This window comes from Nannobrachium achirus, assembly GCF_963921795.1.
Source record: "Nannobrachium achirus genome assembly, chromosome: 24".
NCBI classification, from domain to species: Eukaryota; Metazoa; Chordata; class Actinopteri; order Myctophiformes; family Myctophidae; genus Nannobrachium; species Nannobrachium achirus.
In genome coordinates this window covers 33,936,241-33,958,437 of record NC_137831.1, presented here as the reverse complement: position 1 = coordinate 33,958,437, position 22,197 = coordinate 33,936,241, and the positions used below count along the sequence as shown (strand labels likewise).

Below are 22,197 nucleotides of genomic sequence, written 5' to 3'. Positions count from 1 at the left end.
ACAACGCATAACAGCGTTGACAGGTTGTCTACCAGTAAGACTCCCTAATCGGGAGATAAGCGACCGTCAGCTGCATGGGTCGCATGTAAAAATCGGCCTGATGGTGGCGCTAAATGGGACAGATCTATGTTTATGACATGACTGTAGACATACTTTGTACCGCTTTGCGTGATTTTAGGGCAAAATCTGTAGGAGTCGTGTCCAAAAATATGTTTTGCAAGAATCGGTGGAGGTCGCAACAAGCTCTCAGATCTACAAGCTCACATATTGTGAGCTTGTGGATGTGCTAATTTCTAAAGATTGTTTTACATTTGAAAACTTTGAAATGGGACATTCTGCAAACCATTTTTATACCCATACTTTTGTACTTCGACTCAAGTGCATTTTGAATTCCATACTTTTACTTGTAACCTACATTGCAGTATTGTTACTTTTACTTAAAGGCCACTTTGTTTTTTTACAACAAAGGTTCATATTTTAGATTGTAATTAGAGAATAGAAAAAGTCAGAGTTAAAATGTTTTCATTTGCTTCATTCTATTGTTTTATCACGTTTACCATGCTAAAATGTGGGGCATGCGTACGCTTGGGGGCATGCGTACAAGTGGCTCAATATGTCTTTTTAGACACAATAAGCTAGCAGTTTCTTTATTGCTATTTACAGTAACACTTCTAGCCCCCATAAGTCACATCCAACCATGAAAGGTTGCGTTATGTCTTGGGAATGGACTTATTCTGTGTAAAATGACATATTTAGCCACTTGTAAGCATGCCCCCAACCACTGAAATAAGAATCTCTAAAACAATAGAAAGAAGTAAATGAAATAATTTTAACGCTCATCTTTTATATTCTTTAATTACAATCTAAAATATGAACCCTTGTTGTAAAAAACTAAAGTTGTCCTTTAAGTAAAACATGAGAACACTTTTTCCACCACTGCTGAACTCGTATTTCTGGGGCGTTCTCCGCGTACGGTGCACGCCTGACTGAAGACGTGGCCCTCGGCATTCTGAAGATGCCGATATTATTTCTGTACGTCGGCCGCCGAGACACGCAACTCCAATTGAATGTCAGCTGTCGCCGTGTATTTGTTTAAAGTACAAAGTGGCCTCAACGTGTGAGATTCAAGGGACCATGCCGGGCTAATTTTGACGCGTAGCCATTAGCGGAGAAATACTTGGAACGAGTGCTGTGTACATAAGTAGTATGAGTGTATACTTGTGTGGATCTCAAGTGTATATTTTTAAAACGTCGTTCACTGTCATTCATGTTGGAACGGTGTGGGAAAACACTCTATAAGGCTTTAAAGTTGAGAGTTTTGTAAGTCACTACACCATGATTTGACCGGAATTTGATATAGCAAGATGCCTGGAAAGATTTCAAATCTTGTTTGAGGTGGCTTTTAAAGGAGTAGTTCACCCCCAAAATGACTTTTTTTCTATTGATTAATCATGCCATGGAGACTAGAGTTCAATAATATTTTTAGTTTTTTGTCGCATTCCTAAGACAAAAATGTGATAACAATAAATGTACCCCCATTCGTTCCGGATGGGGACCCGTTTCGAAACGGGTCCCCATCCGGAATCAATGGGGGTAAATTTACTCGAATCAAATTTTTGTCTTAGGAATGTGACAAAAACCAAAAAATATTATTGAACCAGGGTCTCCTGGTTCAAAACTATGTTTCTGATGTTGACAATAGACCAGTGGTCTTCAACAGGGGGTCCGGGACCCCTAGGGGGTCCTCAGAGTTACTACAGGGGGTCCTCCAAATCTTTGTGTGATGGAAACTTTTTTTCCTCCTTGTTTATATGAACCACTTGAACCCCTATCCATATTCTGAGAACTTTAGCCAAAAATAGCCCATCACAACGCCTCGCGCTGCGAGGCGTTGTGATGGGCTTTAAGTATTGACGTTTAGCTTTTAAGTATTGACGTTTAAAGTGGTTAAATATCTGAAAACACAAATTGACATGATTCCAAAATACACTGATGATTGTGCTGTCAAACAATGAAAAGATATGGAATCTATGAAGAGGTTGTGGGGGTCCCTGCTTCATCTCTCTCTCAACTAAGAGGTCCTTGGCCATTATGTAACAAACACTGAGTGGTCCTTTAAGTTCGAGTGAAGTGCTTTCACATAGAGCATGTCTCCGTTCCAAGGCAGCTCGCCGTGTTCATGGTTGACATGCATTTCAGAATTTCCTCTTCAAGGAAACATATCAATTTCCATCGTACAAATCCCGTCTTCAAGGGCGAAGTCAGGAAGCCGAAAAAAAAGGAAAGAAAAGAAAAAACAAACAGGCAAAGGCTGAGAAGCGCACAGCGCAGCTGACAAGCCTGTCAACTGGTTTGGAGATGAACTCCGCTAGGTCGCCGTGGTACTTTTCGTTCCTGTCGCCGGAGAATCCTCGTAACTCCCATATTTAAACTTTATATGCGTTTTCATTCTCATCGTGCCAGAGTGTTCACACAAAAGTAGTGAAAATAGACCAGTGGAGTTATTGGAAAGAAATATAGCCCCTTCCTTACTTAAATCCCAGGTGTTACTGATGACGCTAATTAAGGCTCTGTTTCATTCTGGTCAAACAGAGTCAGGGTACTGATATTAACCTCCACCGGCTGTCTGTCCGTCTGTCGGTCACGTCACACTTTTCCCCTACTCATATTTCCGCCACCGTTGCCCCGATCCATGCCAAACTTTGCAGACATACTCCTTGTCGGCCAAACCACAACCATCCCTAATTTCTCACATGGCCCTCTTCTAGCGCCACCATGAGGCACCATGGTTTGTGTTGAAAAATACTTAAGGTTAGAAAAAAAAAAAACAACAACTGTAGTAACTCTGAGGACCCCCTGTAGTAACTCTGAGGACCCCCTAGGGGTCCCGGATCCCCTGTTGAAGACCCCTGGCCTATTCACATCTGAACCCAGAGCACAGAAGTCACACTTTCCGAATAAGTCCCCGGAATCTGTCTGACATGAAATTCCTCCAAATGAGTTTTCCAGACATCTGACTGACTTATGAGCGAGAGTGTGTTCACGAATGTCATTAATGCTGTCACACCGACCGAGGTGATTTATTACTTAGTTTTATTAATTTATTTGACATGGGCTGTGTTTCAGTAAACTGCACGTAATCAGTACACATTTCACTGCAACGTTTTGCAACTGTTGACTGATTTACCTATATATACTTAGTTGAGTGCCGGTGTCGCGCATCGAACATTGCCCGATCTACAATCTCCAGTAACAATGTGTTGCCGACATTTTGAGCTTGTAGATCGGATATTTTCTATACGAGATGCAAAGGAGAACTAAGTATGCATCACGCATAACGCGTCGCCGTTTCATTTCTTGCTACATTGTAATGGTTTAGATACAAGACAATATCGAAGCTTTTGCTGTCATTCTTTACACAGTCACTCATGCACACGCGTGCGTGCGTGCGCGCACACACACACACACACACACACACACACACACACACACACACACACACACACACACACACACACACACAGCTTACAGCAAACCCCCGCTGCTGTTGACAGCCAGTCTTATGGCGTAATAATAAACGCCTCTAAATCCACTGTACTGCAGTGTGTGTTTTTGTGCTTATCTGTGTGTGTGTGTGCGCGCGGCGCGCGTTCGTGCGGCATCTGGATTGTTGTTTGCGTCTGCTGTGTGTTGCATGTTTATACACACACCCACACTCTGCTGCGCGTTTGCAGCCTCGCCTCTGTGTGTGTGTGTGCGTGTGTGTGTGTGTGGCGTGTTTGTGTGAGATAAGGGCCCAGTGAGGCTACTATCCTCTCCGGCGGGGTGCTTGCTTGAGAATAGCGGCTTTGTTAGCGCTCTAGTTTCTCATTACAGAATGCGCTAGTGACCCCCTCCCCATACCCCCCACCCCAAAAAGAAAGAAAAAAACCCTGTCTGCCTAAACTGCAGTAGCGGAAAGTAGCTAAATACTTTTACTAGATTACTGAGTACTGAGTAGGGTTTGGATCTGAAACAGAAAGGAATCGGTGGAACCGCATCCAGCAGTGAGGAACCGGGAATGGGTTCCGTTACGCTTGGAAACTGTTTCCGGATGGAAGCGGCTTGATCGCACTGTCAACCGAAAACCTATGTACTAGATTTTCATAACATTTATTTAACTACGTTGCACAAGTAGCAGCAACAGCTGTAAACATGCTTTCTTATTGTTTAGAACCTAGCTACTAGGTTTAACATGTAAAAAAAAAGCTTTGGCTTTGATGCCATCTTAGAATAGGTTAGATGTAGACCTATTGCAGAAACATAAATGCCTTCCTTGATGTACAGTAATAACGATGTGCCAACGAGTGACACCTGGTCTCAGACTCCTCTGCAGTGCACTGAACTCTCCCTCTCCAAAAGCTATTGAATATGATGGAATATGATTAAGGATTACTGTGATTTAGGTAAGCTCACATTTCATGTCAGAAAACACCATAATTCATTAGCCCTTCCCCAAAAACTCGAATCGAATCGATTTTTTCATGATTCGTGGCATGGTTACATCTCCATTCAGAAACTTTGCCATTCAGAAGATTGACTTCCATTATTCTAAATGGAGGTGTCACCTAACTTAAACCCTAACCCTAACCTCAGTGGGGGTATTTCTGAATGGGGATGTTTTTCTAAGTGGAGGTGTTTCTGAATGGAGGTTTGCCCCCTCGTGGCGGGCATGCCTAATACTTTGTAATTTCTACTTTCGAATACTGGAGTACATGCTGCTTTGTTCTGCCAGCGCCGCCGCCGCCGCCCGACCTACTAGACAGGCCGTCTGCGTGTCACTTCCTGCGTCCTTGCGGTACGCGGTACCCATAGAGTCACGCCATTGGCTGGGCTATTGTTCCTGGGTGCGGCGCGATAGGATCAGGGAATGTGTGCTAATGTTGTGCTAGATTGGCTCGGCCCGAGCAACAATTACACTTTGGAGCACCAACGCTCCCCCCGGACAGTACCACCCCCACCCCCCTTGCAAGATAACAGCCTGGGTGTGTGTGTATGCAGGGGTGTCGCACCATATTCTGGGCCCTGGGTACAAGGATTCACTCACATTTTGTGCTTTAACTATTGAAAAATAGCAGATATACAAGCTCACAGCGCGGCACCGAGTGCCGCGCTGCGAGCTTGTAGATCTGCTATTTTTGAAAAATCGTGAAAATTCTTTGAATGTTTCAAATCCTTCTAAGGTTTTTTGAAAAACCTATGTTTCTATGTCAGTGGTGCTCAAACATTTTCATGTGAAGGACCGCCAAAATTATATGTATTTGGCCACGGATCTCCATATCAAAATATTTAGTTCCAGGGACCCCCAGAAGCAAAATTTGAGTTACAAATGTTCGCTTGGAAAATACATATATTCAAAGATTTGCACACATTTTCACAACTTTTCAAAAATCGCAGATCTACAAGTTCGCAGCGCGACACTCGGTGCCGCGCTGTAAGCTTGTACATTTGCTATTTTTCAATAGTTAAAGCATAAAATAATAAAGGCCCCTCCACCTTGGGCCCTAGTAACTCAGTTCCACTCCCCCCCCCCCCCCCCCCCCCCACTTGTGACGCCCCTGTGTGTGTGTATGTGTGTGTTGTGCGCTTCTCACTCCGGCACAGTGGTGATTTTAATGATCTTTTATTGCTTTCATAACTGAGCCTGGTCCCACTTGCATTATACTACAATGGAGCGTCCGTTTGTCTATTTCCACTCCCTTTTCCATTATTCCTCCCACACGTGCACCTTATCACGTCTTAACATAAACACACACATAGGCTCTCTCTGTGTGTGTGTGTGTGTGTGTGTGTGTGTGTGTGTGTGTGCGCACTGTGTGTGTGTGTGTGTGTGTGTGTGTGTGTGTGTGTGTGTGTGTGTGTGTGTGTGCACTGTCAGGTGGAAACCATTCCTTTTTCTTTTTTCAAATAAGATTGTGAACATATATATTTTTTTCTGGACCATTATACATGGTCTGGACAGGGCACTTTTTACAGACGGATAAAAGGGCAGGGGCTCAAGCCCCCTTTGATGTCTATGTGTGCACCTGCCTGTTTTGCAGTCTCTCTCCCGTTTCATCCTAGCGACTGCCCCGCTGTATAAACCGTCAACCCACAAAATGAAGACGGCAAAAAAAGAGAACTCACACAAAACAATAAAGAACAATTCGTCCTGTCATTGTTCATTGTTGAAGCTATTGTTCATGATTTCTTTGTTTGCTGTCTGTTTAAATGTTGCCCACACAAAGCTGAGTTGAAGAACCTAAAAGCAAACAGTCGCACTCTTTTGTGCTTTCGCATAAGATGTAGCAATTAAAAACACGTTGAATCAATACAGTACATTTAATAGCACTTTCCCATTTTATTGTTTCAATTAGTAACAATTACTTGCCCCCCCCCCCCCCCCCCCTCTCTCTCTGTCACTCTCTGTCCTTCTGTCTCTCTGTGTCTGTCTCTATCACTGTCCATCTGTCTCTGTCTCTCTCTCTCTCTCCCCCAACTTATTAGCCCATATTGTCACTGTCTGGCCAAAACCTCTTAACTCCATTTTTTTGGTTTTTGATTTTTTTTGCCATAAATCAGGGCTATTGAACACCCTTTACAGCTATGTGTTGGTTAAAATAGTATTGAACCAATGGAAAGTAGTAAAACGTGCTTGGGACAAAACCTCATAACTCCACACTTTCTGCACTTTCTAACTCCACCCGATTGGCACTCTCTTTTTTTCATAAATATGTGCTATTGAACACCCTTTATGTCTGTGTGTTGGTTAAAATAATATTGAACCAATGAAAAGTAGTAAAAAGACCTTCGGTCAAAACCTCCTCAACTCCACTTGAGCTCATTTTCCCAAAGATTTACATTTTGGAGTTAGGAGGTTTCGGCCCGACAGCAGAGATATATAATTTTGGATTAATGTCAGGCACAGTAATCTATTTTTGCTGAATTGTTGTATAGTAAAGTTAACAATTCAAATGATCTCTCTCTCTCCCCTCCAGTATCGGGCTCAGAGTGCGGGGGCGTGCTCGACGCCAGCGAGGCGGGCTACATCACGTCGCCCGGCTACCCTCTGGAGTACCCGCCCCACCAGAACTGCCACTGGGTGGTCACGGCGCCCGAGCCCTCGCAGCGCATCGTCCTCAACTTCAACCCCCACTTCGAGATCGAGAGGCTCGACTGCAAGTAAGTCGGAGGACCCTGAACCCAGGGTCATCAATCAGTATGTCTGTATACACGGACAGACCTGTCCGTGGCAAAGAGTTGGTCTTGTCTGTGGCAAATGTTTAGATTTTATGTTTTATACATCAGGGGTCTTCAACGTTTTCAGGCCAAGGATCCCTTAGCTGAGAGAGAGATGAAGCTACATCTACATATTGTTTAAAATTGTGTTGCAGTAGAAAGATTTTCATAGATTTCTTAGACAGCTTAGACTTGTTTGACATCACTGTCATCATGGTGGAGTAATGTGTATATAGACATTTAACCACTTGAACCATCAAATACTTTAGTCTGCTCTACTTTGTCAAAAATAGACGATCTATAAGCTCAGTGAGCTTGTAGATCTGCTATTTTTGGCTAATGTTCCACTCAGAATAGTTTGTTTGGTTGAAGTGGTTAACGTAAAAAACATGATCATATCAAACAAAGATTTGGTGGCCCCCCTGTAGTAACGCTGAGGACCCCCTAGGGGTCCGGACTGTTGAAGACCCCTGTTATACACCATTATAATGTTCTTCTTTTGATCATAAGACCTAGTTACTGAATCAAGTCTCCTGGATCTCTTCAGAATATGTATGACACTGATTTGCTACGATACTATGGCACTTATTAGTCCACTAGTGGTTCTCAAAAGTTTGATTTGCAAGGACCCCCTTACTCAGAGTTACAGGGGTCCCCTTAATGTTCCATTTGGTTCCATTTGTACACAATCAGAGTTACAGACCTTTTATGGTCATTCAGGGCTAGCCTTTTGTGTTTCTGGTAATCTCATTGTCCGCTCATTTTGTATGTCCGTGGCAAAAAATGCACATGTCCCATGCCCAAATATGTCCGTTTAACTCTTTATTGCACTTGCTCGTTTTGTTTCTGCCTAAAACACACACACACCCACACACACCCACACACACACACACACACACACACACACACACACACACACACACACACACACACACACACACACACACACACACACACACACACACACACACACACACACACACACACACGCACACACACACACACACTTGTGTGATGGAAGTTTTTGATGTTAACATATTAAGTAAGTTTTTTTTTTTTGTTATCAAATATTTTTATTTTCCATAATCAAAAGAAAAATGCAATTAACAGACAAACAACACAAACAATAGTAAAACAAGAAAAGGAAAAGAAAACCCACCCACCCCCTTTCCCCGGACCAACACGGAATGTACAATAGTGCATGCCTGTGCTAGGCTGTTACCACTATATAGTGATTTCTTGAATCATAGCCTTAAGCTTATCTGCAATGTCCGACCACATATTAATGTTTTCTTCTTTTGCTCCGTGTAACCTTGCTATCGACTGCTCTAAATATACTATATCTAGAAAGGTTAAGGCCCACTGGCGAAACGTTAACGTATGAGGAGGTTTCCACCGCGTAGCTACCATCTTCTTCGCCGCCGTTACACCAGCAAAGAAGATGCGCTTGCGTATATTGTTTAGTTGCAACTGTGAGACGTCATTTAATAAAAATAAAGAAGGAGAAGATATGATATTGATACTAAAAATAGTTGAAAGTTTTGAGGCAACCATATTCCAGAATGACGACACATTTGGGCATTCCCAAACCATGTGAAGGAAGGTACCAATACTATTTGAGGCGCAGAGAGTGCAGTTGGGATTATTCAAAATCCTCATAGCACATAGTCTGCGGGGAGTTAAATAAGTCCGATGAACAAAATTTAAATGAATTTGTTGATGGTCTGGATTTCTAGAAGATAGCCTAATGTTACACCATACTGTGTCCCAACAAAAGTCAGGGTCCAAATTTGGTACATCATTCCTCCAAACAGTATCAACAGATAGGGGCCCATAACTACAGTCTAATAAAAAACCATAGAGGGTGGAAACCAAACCTCTTGTTCTGTTACCATCACAGATAAACTCATGGAAGGGGTGCAATCTAAGGGGAGCTTGCCATGGGACCCCATAGGTCCTCATGGACGTTCTCAGTTGGAAGTAGAAAAAAAGGGTATTTCCAGGCAGATTGAAGATGTCACACAAATCTCGAAAAGGTCGTAAACCATTTCTATCAAATAAGTCCCCTAATGTACGAATCCCCTTAGCCCTCCACCTTGGAAAGCGAATGGGGCGATCCTCGATTAAAAGTCTTTGATTATTGAACACTGGGGAAAATAAGTTCCATTTACAATCAATCTTACACATCTTTTCAGCTGCCCTCCATACTGCCACTAAATGAGAAATGATAGGTCCAAAGCGAACTTTGCATTGATGTGTAGTTATGTTTGAATAGATAAGATCTCTCAATTCAACAGGCTGCACTAAACTCTCCTCAAGCTCTCTCCAAGAAACCTTATTTGCTGGGTTAAACCAATTTAAAAGGGGGCGGAGCGTGAAGGCCCAATAATAAAATTTAACATATTAAGTAAGTTAAACAGATCAGGAAGATGCAGGACTGCAATGCCAGGATTCCAACTTCATACTTTATTATATCTCATCACAGCAGAGAGAGACTTGCGTCTCCCTCTCAGAGCTTCCCCCATCAGGCCCCCAAACACCCATGTCCCACGCACATGTACAGAAAGGTAACAACAGATGGTCAATCCTTACATGGTCTCTATTTTATAGTTACGGTACACACACAGTCGACATATTTGAAATAGGATTGTGTGAGTCGGCTGTTTGTAAGGGGTTTGTCAGGGAGGAACAGGTGATGATGTCAACCCTGCAGAGTTGCATCTACAAATACATTAATAAATCAATACCACAGTGATTGTTATTTGAATTTTGCCACCACACTCGTTCTTGTCGGTAGATCACAGTGCTTTGACGATTCCAATTCTTTGCACTCTCCGATGAACTAAAGCTCAGGGAAACTTGTCAGAACAGATGGGAAAGTACGGTAGAAAACAGGAGGGAGGCTAGAATAAATAGAAGAGGATGGAAACACGGGGGGGGGGAGAGAGAGACAACGAGCTCCATGTGTGTTGGCCCGGACCACGCTCCTCGGTTTTTGGTCTGGTCCGCGGGCTTCCTCTCTCTGAGACGGTGAATAAATATGAATCATATGTGTCTATTGTTGTGTGACCTCATAGGACGAGGAGTCAGCCTGTCCTCGGGGCGTGGAGCCGGGGCTCGCCCCGACGACGCTGGCAGAAAGGGAGTACCGACCGACAATAGACAAGCCTTTCTTCTCTGGGAGGAGAAAATGATGTTTTTCCTCCCCGCGTTCATAGATCTTCATTTTAGTTTTCTCTGTCTTTTAAAATGAATTCTGGCAGGAATTGCTGAATCAGCCTTTGCAATTACAGTACATCTCTCTCCGCTCTCCCTCCCTCTCACTGTCTGTTCCACTGTCTCTCGCTCTCTCTCGCTCTCTCTCTCTCTCTACCCACTCCCTGTCTCCATCTCTTCCTCTCTCTGTTTTCTGTCGTCTCTGTTTCTCTGTTTTCCTCTCTTCAAAAGCTCGATAAAATATGTCTTTCGTTGCCAAAGCGTACACATAACATAAAACAAATATAACATTGCGTATACACAGGGACATGACTGAACAATAAACATCCTAACAATAATGAAAGCAGCAATGGTGACAAGTGAATAACAAACAATGGTACGAAGATAACAGTAATATGCAGCAGTTAGTGGTTTTGTTTATCCAGATGTACTTGGTTCTTCTGTCCATCAGTTGATGACAACTCCACACATATTGTGCAGCCAAAAAGGTGCATTTAGACTGCTCTCCTAGAACATATTGATGCGACGACTTCTTAAGTTATTAATGGTGGAATCAAATTCTTCATATTTTTCTTTAATTTTAGGGAAGAATGATGCTCTAATGTCTTTATATTGTTTGTCACGCTGTAACAGGAAATGTATTCTGTCTCCACCTCTCCTTGAGAACAGTCTCTCTCTCTCTCTGTCTCACTGTCTCTTTTTCCCTCTATGTCTCTATCTCACTGTCTATCTGTCTGTCTCTGTCTGTTCAATTCAATTCAAAGGGCTTTATTGGCATGAGAAACCATACGTTTACATTGCCAAAGCAGAAGTGTACACAATGCAATACAATCAATCAATATAATACAATCAAAATAAAATATGTACAATTTGAAGGGGTGGGACAGTTTTCATGTAGATTACTCCATGCAGACAGTGCAAGGATGTGTACATCATGATCGGTAGTCTTAAGGTGGTTGGGTTCCATTTGATATCCTTCTCCTATCACATAACAGCTCACAAATCTTGCTGCTGTGTTTGCACATTGTCGTACTTCACCCAGTAGATATGGGAGTTTTTCATTGTTGGTCTCTCTTTGTGTGGTTATGATCTGTGGGAAGTATGTGTCTCTGATGTCTTTGTACAGTGGGCAGGCGGTTAGGAAGTGAACTTCAGTTTCCACTTCATTTTGTGTGCAGTGGGTGCAAAGTCTGTTTTCTCTAGGGAGCCAGGTATGCCTATGGCGGCCTTTCTCGATCGCAAGACTGTGCTCACTGAGTCTGTACCTAGTCAAGATTAGAATGTTTTGGGTCTGTCACCTTGCTCAGGTATTCTGCCACATTGTATTCTCTGCTTTGGGCCAAATATCATTCTAGTTTGCTCTGCTTTTGGGTTGCTTCTCTCCAATAGCTTTCTTTTTGCTGTTTTATAATTTGGTTTAATCCAGACAGAGTTTTCTGTCTGGTGGCTCAGCTTTGTGTTTGTGTGCAGAGTTCTCGGACCAGTTGGCTGAGGGGGCATCTCTCTAGATTTTCTCTGTGTGTGAGTGCCTCTCTCCCCATCAGTGAATTGACATTTTTCAGCGGGTGTGTCTTCTCACAGAGCGAGCACTTTGCGCGGTTCAATAGAAGTTATAGCGTTTTTCTTCTGTTTTTGTTTTTAAGCACGTCGATGATGCCCGACCTCAGCGGACGCCGTTTCGCGCTAACGACCGGCCGTTAGCGTCCGTCCCAGCGGCGGCCCTGCCCATCTCCTTCCATTTGATCTACATGTACACCGCACTTTGGCGTAAAAAGGTCGAACGGCCGCGCCATTACCTTTTTAACCGAATCCTTTCCACTCCCCCCCAGTAATGGTACTTTGCTTACAGCAGTGATTCTCAAAGTGGGTGCCGTGATACAGGTCCAGCGGGTGCCGCAGAATACTTTGATAATATTTGGAATTCATCAATACTTACTTCAGTTCTACCAATTGAGACAGTTTACAGTTTAGGCATTTAGCAGACACTTTTAATCCAAAGCGACTTAGAATAAGCAGGTAAGCACCCTATACTTGCTCAATCTACACCAAATCTCCTTGCCAAAAAATAGCTGATCTACAAGCTAGATCAGCTATTTTTGGCCACCCTTCCTTCCAGAATAGGGATGCACGTGCGCGCGCACGTGCGTGTGTGCGTGTGTGCGTGCGTGCGTGCGTGCGTGTGTGCGTGCGTGCGTGTGCGCGCGCGTGCGAGTGCAACAGCTCAGCTGTTGATAAGCCCCCCTCTGCCCCAGGCACGGGGAGAGAAAGAGAAAGTAGAAATGCCTCCACTCCTCTCTCCTCTCTCTCCTCTGCTCCTCCCTTCACAGTGTTTTATTGGGAGAGAGAGAGGATTCTGTCTTTTCCCTTTTCTTTACGTTCGCCCGAAGGCAGTGAGTGGAGGGAAGAGAGGGGGGGTTGGCATGGCCTATCGCAGGCATGCACTGTTCGTGTGTGTGTGTGTGTGTGTGTGTGTGTGTGCGTGTGTGGGTGTGTGTGTATCGGAGAAGGAAATCGTCACGCAGAATCCTCGTATCTCCAAGTTTCAAATTTGTATGTTCTTCATAAAATGTAAAAGTCCTGCTTCATCTGTCACACAATATAGTGAAAATAGCCGATCTACATGCACACAACGCCTCGCGTTGCGAGGCGTTGTGCGCTTGTAGATCGGCTATTTTCACTAGTTTAAATCATTTTTAAAATGATAAATACAAGGTTTCTACCCGACTACAACGAAATGCAGCAGAGAGGAGAGAGAGAGAGAGAGCACCAGCAGTGAACACTGGCACATGTGTGGGTGTCTATTTGTGAGCAATGCTGCACATATGTAAGCCAGGGATGCATTTGTTTGAAAAAACACCTTCTCTCTCTCTCTATCGCTCTCTCTCTCTCTCTCTCTCTCTCTCTCTCTCTCTCTCTCTCTCTCTCTCTCTCTCTCTCTCTTTCTCCCCCTCTCCCTGGACCCATCATCCATCTCCCCCTCAGCGAGAAAAGCACACTTTTATAGGGGCCATTAGAAAAAAGGGGGTTTTACGCCAACTCGCTCATTTATTCATGCTTCCCGACTGACTCTCTCTCTCTCTCTCTCTCTCTCTCTCCCCCTCCCACATACGCTAATGCTTCGGCCCCCTCCGACATTTGTGTGTGTTTGTGTGTGTGTGTGTGTGTGTGCCTCACTTTCACCGAAAAAAACAAAACAAACTAAAACACCAGCACAAATACAGCGAGAGAAAAAAAGCGAAAGAAACCTGCCAAAGTGCGGCTCGATACTGCCTCTCTCTCTCTCTCTCTCTCTCTCTCTCTCTCTCTCTCTCCCTCTCCCTCTCTCTGTCCTGCCCATGTTTACAGGGATTGATTTTGGGCCCTGTAGCGCCGAACAAAACCCCGGTTTCCGCTTCCTCCCGCCGTTGCCCGATTAGGCACGGATGATGTGCGAGGGAGCGGATCTTATGAGGGGGAGAGAGAGAGAGAGAGGGGGATTAATATCTATTTTCACGCATCTTTATCAAACCCCCCCACCCTGCGAGGTTATACGCTCCGCAAGCCCGGAGGTGTCGGCAAGAGGATTCGCGTTTGAAAAGCCTTGACTGAAACCCCCCCAAATAAAATGGAATGCTACTTTAACTCAAGAGAGCGTAGCAAATGTAACCAAATGGACCCTCGCGGGTCCATTTGGTTACATCTGCTACGCCCTCTTGAGTTACGTTAGCGCCGGGCATTTCGCCACGCAGCGTGGCTTATAGATACGCCGATCGGTGGCCTCGCGGTTGTTGTTGTTCGTCGCGTTGCTCGCCGCGTCCCGTTCCGCAGCCCCGAGATCGATCCCCGAACGGGCGATATTAAACCTGTCTCCTTTTCTTCTTTTAAAACACCAAAGGTCCGTGACTGCAAGCTACCGTTGTTTCCTGTTGAGATTGGCACATTTCACCCAGTTTTTTTTCATCTCACTCACGTCACTTTGTCTGCTGACCTCACTCGGCAACGAAAAAAATAAATAAAAAATCACAGGAGGCAAGCAGTGATCACCCAATGATGTGCACTGCAACGTAGTTTCAAATGTACTACAACGCTGGCGCTTTTTGAGAGTGAAAAAATAAGAATACACGTGTGACATGTTTGATCTGGGCAGCTTGCCCCAGGAAATGTGCCAAGCTCAATAGGGAACAACGGTATACCACGAAGCACGCCTGCTTACGCGGCCGCGGCTGACAAACGCTTAGGGTAGCAGTGCCAACAAATGGCGGCCAGCAGGCACGCACACGTACTGTATACACACACACACACACAAACATGCGTGCGCGGCACACTTTTAGCATGCTACCTGTCAGAGCGAGAGCTTTGATCGTCTCATCATATCTTCCCCCAAGGGCACTTTAGACCCCTTTAAACCCCGTGGAAAAGCGCTTGGTCAGCCCGAGCGAAAGGGTGGGCTGAACTCTTGGATAGTAATCAAAAGCCCCCCTCTCTCTCTCTCTCGCCTCGCCAGCAGAGCCGACCTGTGATTTTTTCCCCCCTCCGGTGCCAAAGGAGAAAACGGCATCGCTCGTCGAACCTGTCTAAACATCGGTGGCGAACCAACGCGCCACCCGACGGCGCGTCACCTGAGGTTTCCGCCGGGTTCCTCCTCCCCACGCCTCTTTGCGGTTTAACTGCGGCAAAACCCGAAAAGGAGGGAGCGTTCGTTATAGGCGGCGTCTGTTCCGTTCCGCCACCGCGGCTCGGTGTCTGGCAGTGCCACTTTAATTCCAGGGCTTCATTTCAGCGGTGGAGAGAGAGAGTAGAGAGGGGAGGAGAGGCAGGAGAGGGGAGGCGGGGAGGGGAGGCGGGGAGGGGAGGGGAGGCAGTCCGCGGCCGCACGCCAAATCGCTCCCACCTCCGGGCTGCCAGCCCATTGATGCAAGCTAAATGTAATAAAGCCTAGATGAAATATCAGGCTCCATATCTCTAATGTAATCTGCCACCGCCAGGCCTCCGGGATGCGGCTGGGCGCTCCGCTGTACGCCAACGAGGAGGAGGTGAGGTGAGGAGGAGACCCAAGATGCCTGTCTCCAATCTATCTCCATCTCACACCTCTTTCTGGCGGGCTCGCCAAATCTCACTCTTATCTAACGCACCCTTTCGTTCTGTCTCTCTGTCCGTCGCTGCCTTTGTCCCTCTCTCCCTCTCTCTCCCCCACTTTTTCCTGCCTCTTCAATCTCTCTCTGTTAGGGATGCGCCAATATCTTATCGGTATCGGGTCCCGATATGACTTAATTAAGTCATATTGGGATATCGGATATCGGACACGACGTCGCCGATCCAAGTCACCGATAAAAAAAATAATAATACAAAAGTCTCTGGCTTATAAATATGCAATGTAATCACGCAATTGTAAGCCCATAACCAAATGTATCGGGAAATATCCAAATCTATATATCGGATCGAAATAGAAAAAACCTGTATCGGTGCACCCATACTCTCTGTCTCTGTTTGTGTCTCTCTCTCTGTCTGTCTGTCTGTCTGTCTCTCTAGCATTCTCCTTTTCTCTATACCCTGAGGTGGAATTGTTAAATCGCTTTTTTTTTGCCCCTTCACGCTTTCATAGATTTTCACACATTTTGACAAATCTTCACGAATATATAGCAGATGTACAAGCGCACAGTCGCAAGGCTTTCGCGATGGGAGGGAAGGGGGTTTGGCTATTTGTTTTTTTACATCATTTGAACAGGGCCTAAGTGCTTACAGATGAGGACAAAACAGAAGCACTCACAGTTTTGCAGATGACCATAAACACTCGTAGACGATATTCAATCTAGGTATTTATCAGTGGCTCTCATCCAGAGTCAGACCAGCTCTGTGGCCTTGTGGTTTGCAGTGGTTCTCAAGTGGATTTCAGGGACTCTCTGTAGGTTCCTTTATGGGGGTCTAAATTGACCCTTACAAGTCTGTAACTTTGACAGTGTACAAATGGAACCAAATGGACCCTCACGGGTCCATTTGGTTCCATTTGTACACTGTCAAAGTTAAAGGGAGACCTTGAAATTTCAATGTTTGTGAATCACTGGATTAGAGCGTCTGCCCTGAGACTGCAGGCTGGCGTTCAATTCCCTGGCTGGTCATACCAAAGACTATAACTAGTAAGACGCCTCAGGGCGACAAGCGACCTCGCCCCAAAAGGGATGTGGACATCAGGGTTGTGGACATCAGGGATCTCCATATATGGGCCTAAAAGGGCTTTGTTCCCCAGGCATCACAGGAATCTCTCTAACAGGGACATCAGGGAACTCCATATATGGGCATAAAAGGGATTCTGTTAGTGTGACATCACAGTGAAGCCAGAGCGTGATGTCAGAGCGGCAAACCCATTCTGTTAGTGGTTCCCCTGGCATCACAGTGACATCAGAGCATGATGACATCATGATGACACATTTTTACGGTCTAGTTTGCCCATAGACCGTATACATGTCTACACGGAGACAAGCTGTGACGTTTCTCATGGTAAACTGCGACCTTCGGTCGAAAAAATGGGACTCAACACCTCCCTGCTTGGCCCTCAGCATCAGGGCTTGGATTGGGGTTAAGTGCCTGCGACATACTAGCATCATATCCAGGGTTTACTTGTAAATCAAGCTGCCTCACGCTACAGAATCAGCAGATAGGCTCCTGCCAACTGTTTCAGCAAGGCTTAAATACTTACTTATCCAGAGTGACTTAAGATGTGCAGAGTTGGAACAAGAGCCATGCACCTTAGTGCAGGTTGTTCTGGGGCACGGGGACCCCCAGGGGTCCTTGAGATGGTTCCAGGGGGTCCCCAGTCAAATGAGTTAATATAGAGCAGTGAAGTCATGACGTGACTCGCTCATCCCCCGGTTCACGGAAGTAATGTCTCTATGGAGAATAACATTGAGTCATCTTAAAATTGTCTCATATAAGCATTGTGGTCTAAAAATAAACAAATGGTCTCCGCGATATTGTTGGGGAGGTGGCTCTGTATGGTTTGATAGTCAGTCACTCATATTTGATAAAGCCTGTTTCTAGCGAAAATGGAACTGCCAGTTACATTAGCGTTTTCTCACCATCAGCTGATTCTTCACATCCACATGAGTCAAACCGCTGAGATCATTTGTTTATGTTTGGAACACAGTTCTTATATGACGCAACGTGAAAAAAGTGTATGGGAATTCAGAATGGGGGGAAGAAAACCACCAACCTAGGATGTGTAAATCACGTCAAACTTCACTGCTCTACACAGTAGATTCAAAATCATTTGTCTATTTTCATAAAGTCCTGAAAATTCGTTATTGTATGGTCCCTGGCACAAAATCCTTTAAGTCCGCAGCCAAAATACACCTAGGGGGTCCTTGACATGAAAACGCCTGAGACCCACTGCCTCTGGTCACCAGCCAACAGGGTAAACTCTCTCATATTTGTTCTTGACCGACAAAAATGACCTATTTTTCCGACCGTGACCAACAGAAAGAGATGGCCTCTTGGAAGCCATAGCTGCTGCTTTGACCCAATCAGACCTCAGGGGTCTGATCCGTGGAGACCACCAAATGGTGATGCTGGGAGAAATGCCACGGGGTCACCACACGAACGCACGCACGCGCACGTACGCAGCCACGCACACACGCACGCACGCACGCACGCACGCACACACACACACACACACACACACACACACACACACACACACACACACACACACACACACACACACGCACACTATAACAGGGGTCTTTCAACCTTTTCAGGTCAAGGACCCCTTGAGAGAGATGAGCTAGGGAACCCCACAACCCATAGATACCATCTATACTATAATTTTGCGAATGTCTGTCTGAGTGTCTGAAACAGCGTTTCTCCTCAGTGGCTGGAGCAATTGATCTGAAATCGCATCACCATAAGCATATCAACACACCTGACATAACTGTGAAGCCCGTTTGTCACTTTCACAAATCGTATGCTGTATATTAGCATTTTTATGGTGTATCTACTATCTATTCTGCATCTAGCATGAGGCACATCTATTCTGCATCTAGCTTGAGGCAAAATGTTTAACCAGCTCTGTGTGTGTGTGTGTGTGTGCAGGCAGGCGGGTGTGTGTGCAGGCGGGTGGGCGGGCGGGCTGGGGGGGGGGGGGACGGACAGTATCTCTGTAGCCATTAAACGAAACAGGTTTCTTACATTGATGCTCCTACATCATGCAAGCACCAGTTAAAGTTACTTTCCATCCCTCATATACTGTGTGCACAGTGCACATCCCATAACCCACACACTGCACATCATTTTGGAGCTCATATCTTTGAACGGGTAAGGGCTAGTATAGTTAATTGTTTGACAGCATGATAATCAGTGTATTTTGGGTTCATGTCAACTAGTGTTTTCAGATATTTAACCACTTGAACCGTCATTACCTATAATACACTTGACCTTTTACTCTGTACTTAGTCTGCTCTTTTTCCCCTCCACACCAAACCTCTTTGCCGAAAATAGCTCATAACGCCTCGCAGCGTGAGGCGGTGTGAGCTTGTAGATCTGCTATTTTTGGCAGATAAAAAAAGGAGGAAAAAAGGTTGCTATCACCCAAAGATTTGGAGGACCCCCTGTAGTGACTCTGAGGAAACCCTAGGGGTCCCGGACCCCCGGTTGAAACCCTTGCTCTATAACTTCCCTTGGTCTGCAACATGCCTGGTCACAGTAAGGTGTGTGTGTGTGTGTGCGCGTCCAAGTCTGCGTATTGTGTGTGTGTGTGTGTGTGTGTGTGTGTGTGTTTGTGTGCGCGTGTGTCTGAGAGAGAGAGAGAGTGATCGAGAGAGGATGATATCACTTCTCCGGGCCCCCCGGGGCCCAGGGGTAGTCAGGGAGGTGCGGGGATCAATGCCTGTACTCGGCGCGTAATGGGTAATCGATGGGTGATCGGGAGAGATGGGGAGAGCGAGATAGAGATACAGAGAGAGAGAGAGGGCAAGCGCGAGCGTCTGGGTCACGCGTGAGCGGTCGGAACAGATGAGTTGGTCGACGGGGTCGAAGGTCACGGCTGAAGAGAGTTGTACGGCTTCGCGGCCCGTCGATAGCTGGCCGGGGTCCATCTCTCTAGCTAGCAGATAGCTGGCAAAATCTCTCTCATGATTTATGTAAATCTTTACATATCGTCACTGTCGGGCAGAAACCTTGTATCTCCAAGTTTAAAAATGTGTAAGTTTTTTCGCAAAGTAAAGAAATGCTTCATCACACAAGGCCGTCGCACAAAAGTAGTGAAAACAACTGATCTACAAGCACTGCGAGGCGTTGTGTGCTTGTAGATCGGCTGTTTTCATCATTTTAAAAATGATGAGTACAAAACAAACGGCTTTGGACATACAAGGTTTCCACCCGACAACGACGATATTATTGATTGGCATTATGTGATGCCAAAAAAAAGATGACTCAGCCTGGATACAGCTCATGAATATCAAAAGAAGCCCATATTTCAAAATATTACAATATTACACGAGACCACTCAAAACAAGGATTTATATTAGATAAATGTCAACCTTCTGAAGTCAGAGTTGCTTGTCCAGTGGGAAGTTTCAGTTTTGGGGGCATCAGCAATTATTTTTCAGACAATATTATTATTATTTTTTTTATTATGGATCTGTAAATGGTAAGACGGAATTAATTTCCCAGTGGATTCCTTGCCAAAACTCTGCTTAATTACTAATACTAGCCCTTACCCGTTCAAAGATATGAGCTCCGAAATGATGTGCAGTGTGTGGGTTATGGGATGTGCACTGTGCACACAGTATATGAGGGATGGAAAGTAACTTTAACTGGTGTTTGCATGATAATATGTAGGCAATCAATGTAAGAAATACCCGTTTCGTTTAATGGCTACAGAGATACTGTGTTCCACCCCCCCCCCCCCCCCCCCCCTCCCCCCACACACCCCCCGCCCGCCCACCCGCCTGCACACACACACACACACACACACACACACACACACACACACACACACACACACACACACACACACACACACACACACACACACACAGAGCTGGTTAAACATGTTGCCTCATGCTAGATGCAGAATAGATGAGCCTCAAGCTAGATGCAGAATAGATAGTAGATACACCATAAAAATGCTAATATACAGCATACGATTTGTGAAAGTGAGAAACGGGCTTCACAGTTATGTTAGGTGTGTTCATATGCCAATTGTGATGCGATTTCAGATCAATTGCTCCAGCCACTGAGGAGAAACGCTGTTTCAGACACTCAGACAGACATTCGCAAAATTATAGTATAGATGTGTAATTACACGCAGCGTGTGACATGGTGACCTGTGCACGGAGCACATCACTGTGCTTGGCAGACCGCTGCATGTCTGGGCGGTTCCAAGAATGAGCTCATTGCTCACAGCAGAGAAATTTATTGGAATATAGTCGCTGTTGGGCATAAACCTCTTATCTCTGGAACCACTTTAACCACCAGTAAGACTCCCTAAATCGGGAGATAAGCGACCGTCACGTCGCATACACAAACTTTAGAAGGCAATGGTAGCCAATCAGGAGGGAATATGGGAAATGGGACAGATCCATGTTGATGACATGACTTTAGAGATACTGTGCACCGCTTTGCGTGATTTTAGGGCAAAATCTGTAGGAGCAGTGTCCAAAAATGTGTTTTTAAAAAAACAACCAGGTGGTGGCGCTAGATGGGACAGATGCATTGTGATGACAAGACTCGAGAGATATTGTGTACCGCTTTGCGTGATTTTAGGGCAAAATCTGTAGGAGCAGTGGGCGCTAGAAGAGAGGCATCTGAGAAATGAGTTGTGGTTTGGCAGCCAAGGAGTGCGTGTGCAAAATGTGGCATGGATCAGGGCAACGGCGGCGGAGATATGAGAAGGGCAAAAGTGTGACGTGTGACTGACAGCAAGTGGAGGTTTTGATATTAACTGCGACCTGACGGTCGCAATTATCTTATGCCTATGTGGCAATGCCTAAGTGGTATGCGCCTGGACCAGTAGGCCAGCGGGCGCCCCTTTTGGACCTTTTTTGAAAAATCTTAAGTACCACTGATTTGAACGGCACTGTTCAATTGGCCTCGGGTCTTAAGACACGCGGTTTGACGAGGTTACGGTTAGGTTAAGGAACCCGAGAAGAGAGTTCCTGGCGGGACTTCAGTCTCTCTCTTTCTCTCTCTCTGGGGTGGCCCGTCCAGTGACAACCCCTTATTACAGTAGAGGCCTGTGGACATTATGGTGTGTGTGTGTGTGTGTGTGTGTGTGTACAAAACCGCCGGATTGGCCAAACGCACATACGCACGAGGTTTCAGCTCGCATAAGGTCACGTTCGAGAGAACACAAAACGGTCACAGGAGGGAGAAGAAAAAACAATAGATCGGGTTTCAAACTCCCGACGCCGGCTGACTGACTGACTGACTGCTCTCGGAAAATATTCTCGACTCATTTGAATCGCGGCTCCGTTTTCCCAAACAACCCCGAGGAGGTCCTCCTCCTCCTCCGACATTGAAACCACGCAAATGAGAAGATCAGAAATACGCGCGAGTGAGATTCACGCCTGATTAGCTGTGGGGGAGAGAGACACAGAGAGAGAAAGAGAGAGAGAGAGAGTGGTGTTGATGTTGATGAAAGTGTGACAGCTGTTAGGGAATATTAGCAAAGCCAAACGGCAGACACTCGAGGCTTCTGGTGCTGAAGTGATTTTCCTCTCGACTCTTGCGCTGCTATTTTCTTTTCTTTTT

The 22,197-nt window shown here is 45.4% G+C and overlaps 1 protein-coding gene across 1 annotated transcript in view; it reads left to right on the top strand.

Moving 5' to 3' along the window:
* Nucleotides 1-22,197, top strand: part of LOC308280242 (neuropilin-2-like) — a gene marked incomplete at its 3' end in the record, with an annotated part of 147,851 nt that overhangs the window by 16,180 nt on the left and 109,474 nt on the right. The window contains exon 2 of the mRNA XM_080720503.1: nt 7,017-7,200. Within this exon, the coding sequence (XP_080576629.1) occupies nt 7,017-7,200 (184 nt within the window). The remainder of the gene's footprint in view (nt 1-7,016; nt 7,201-22,197) is intronic.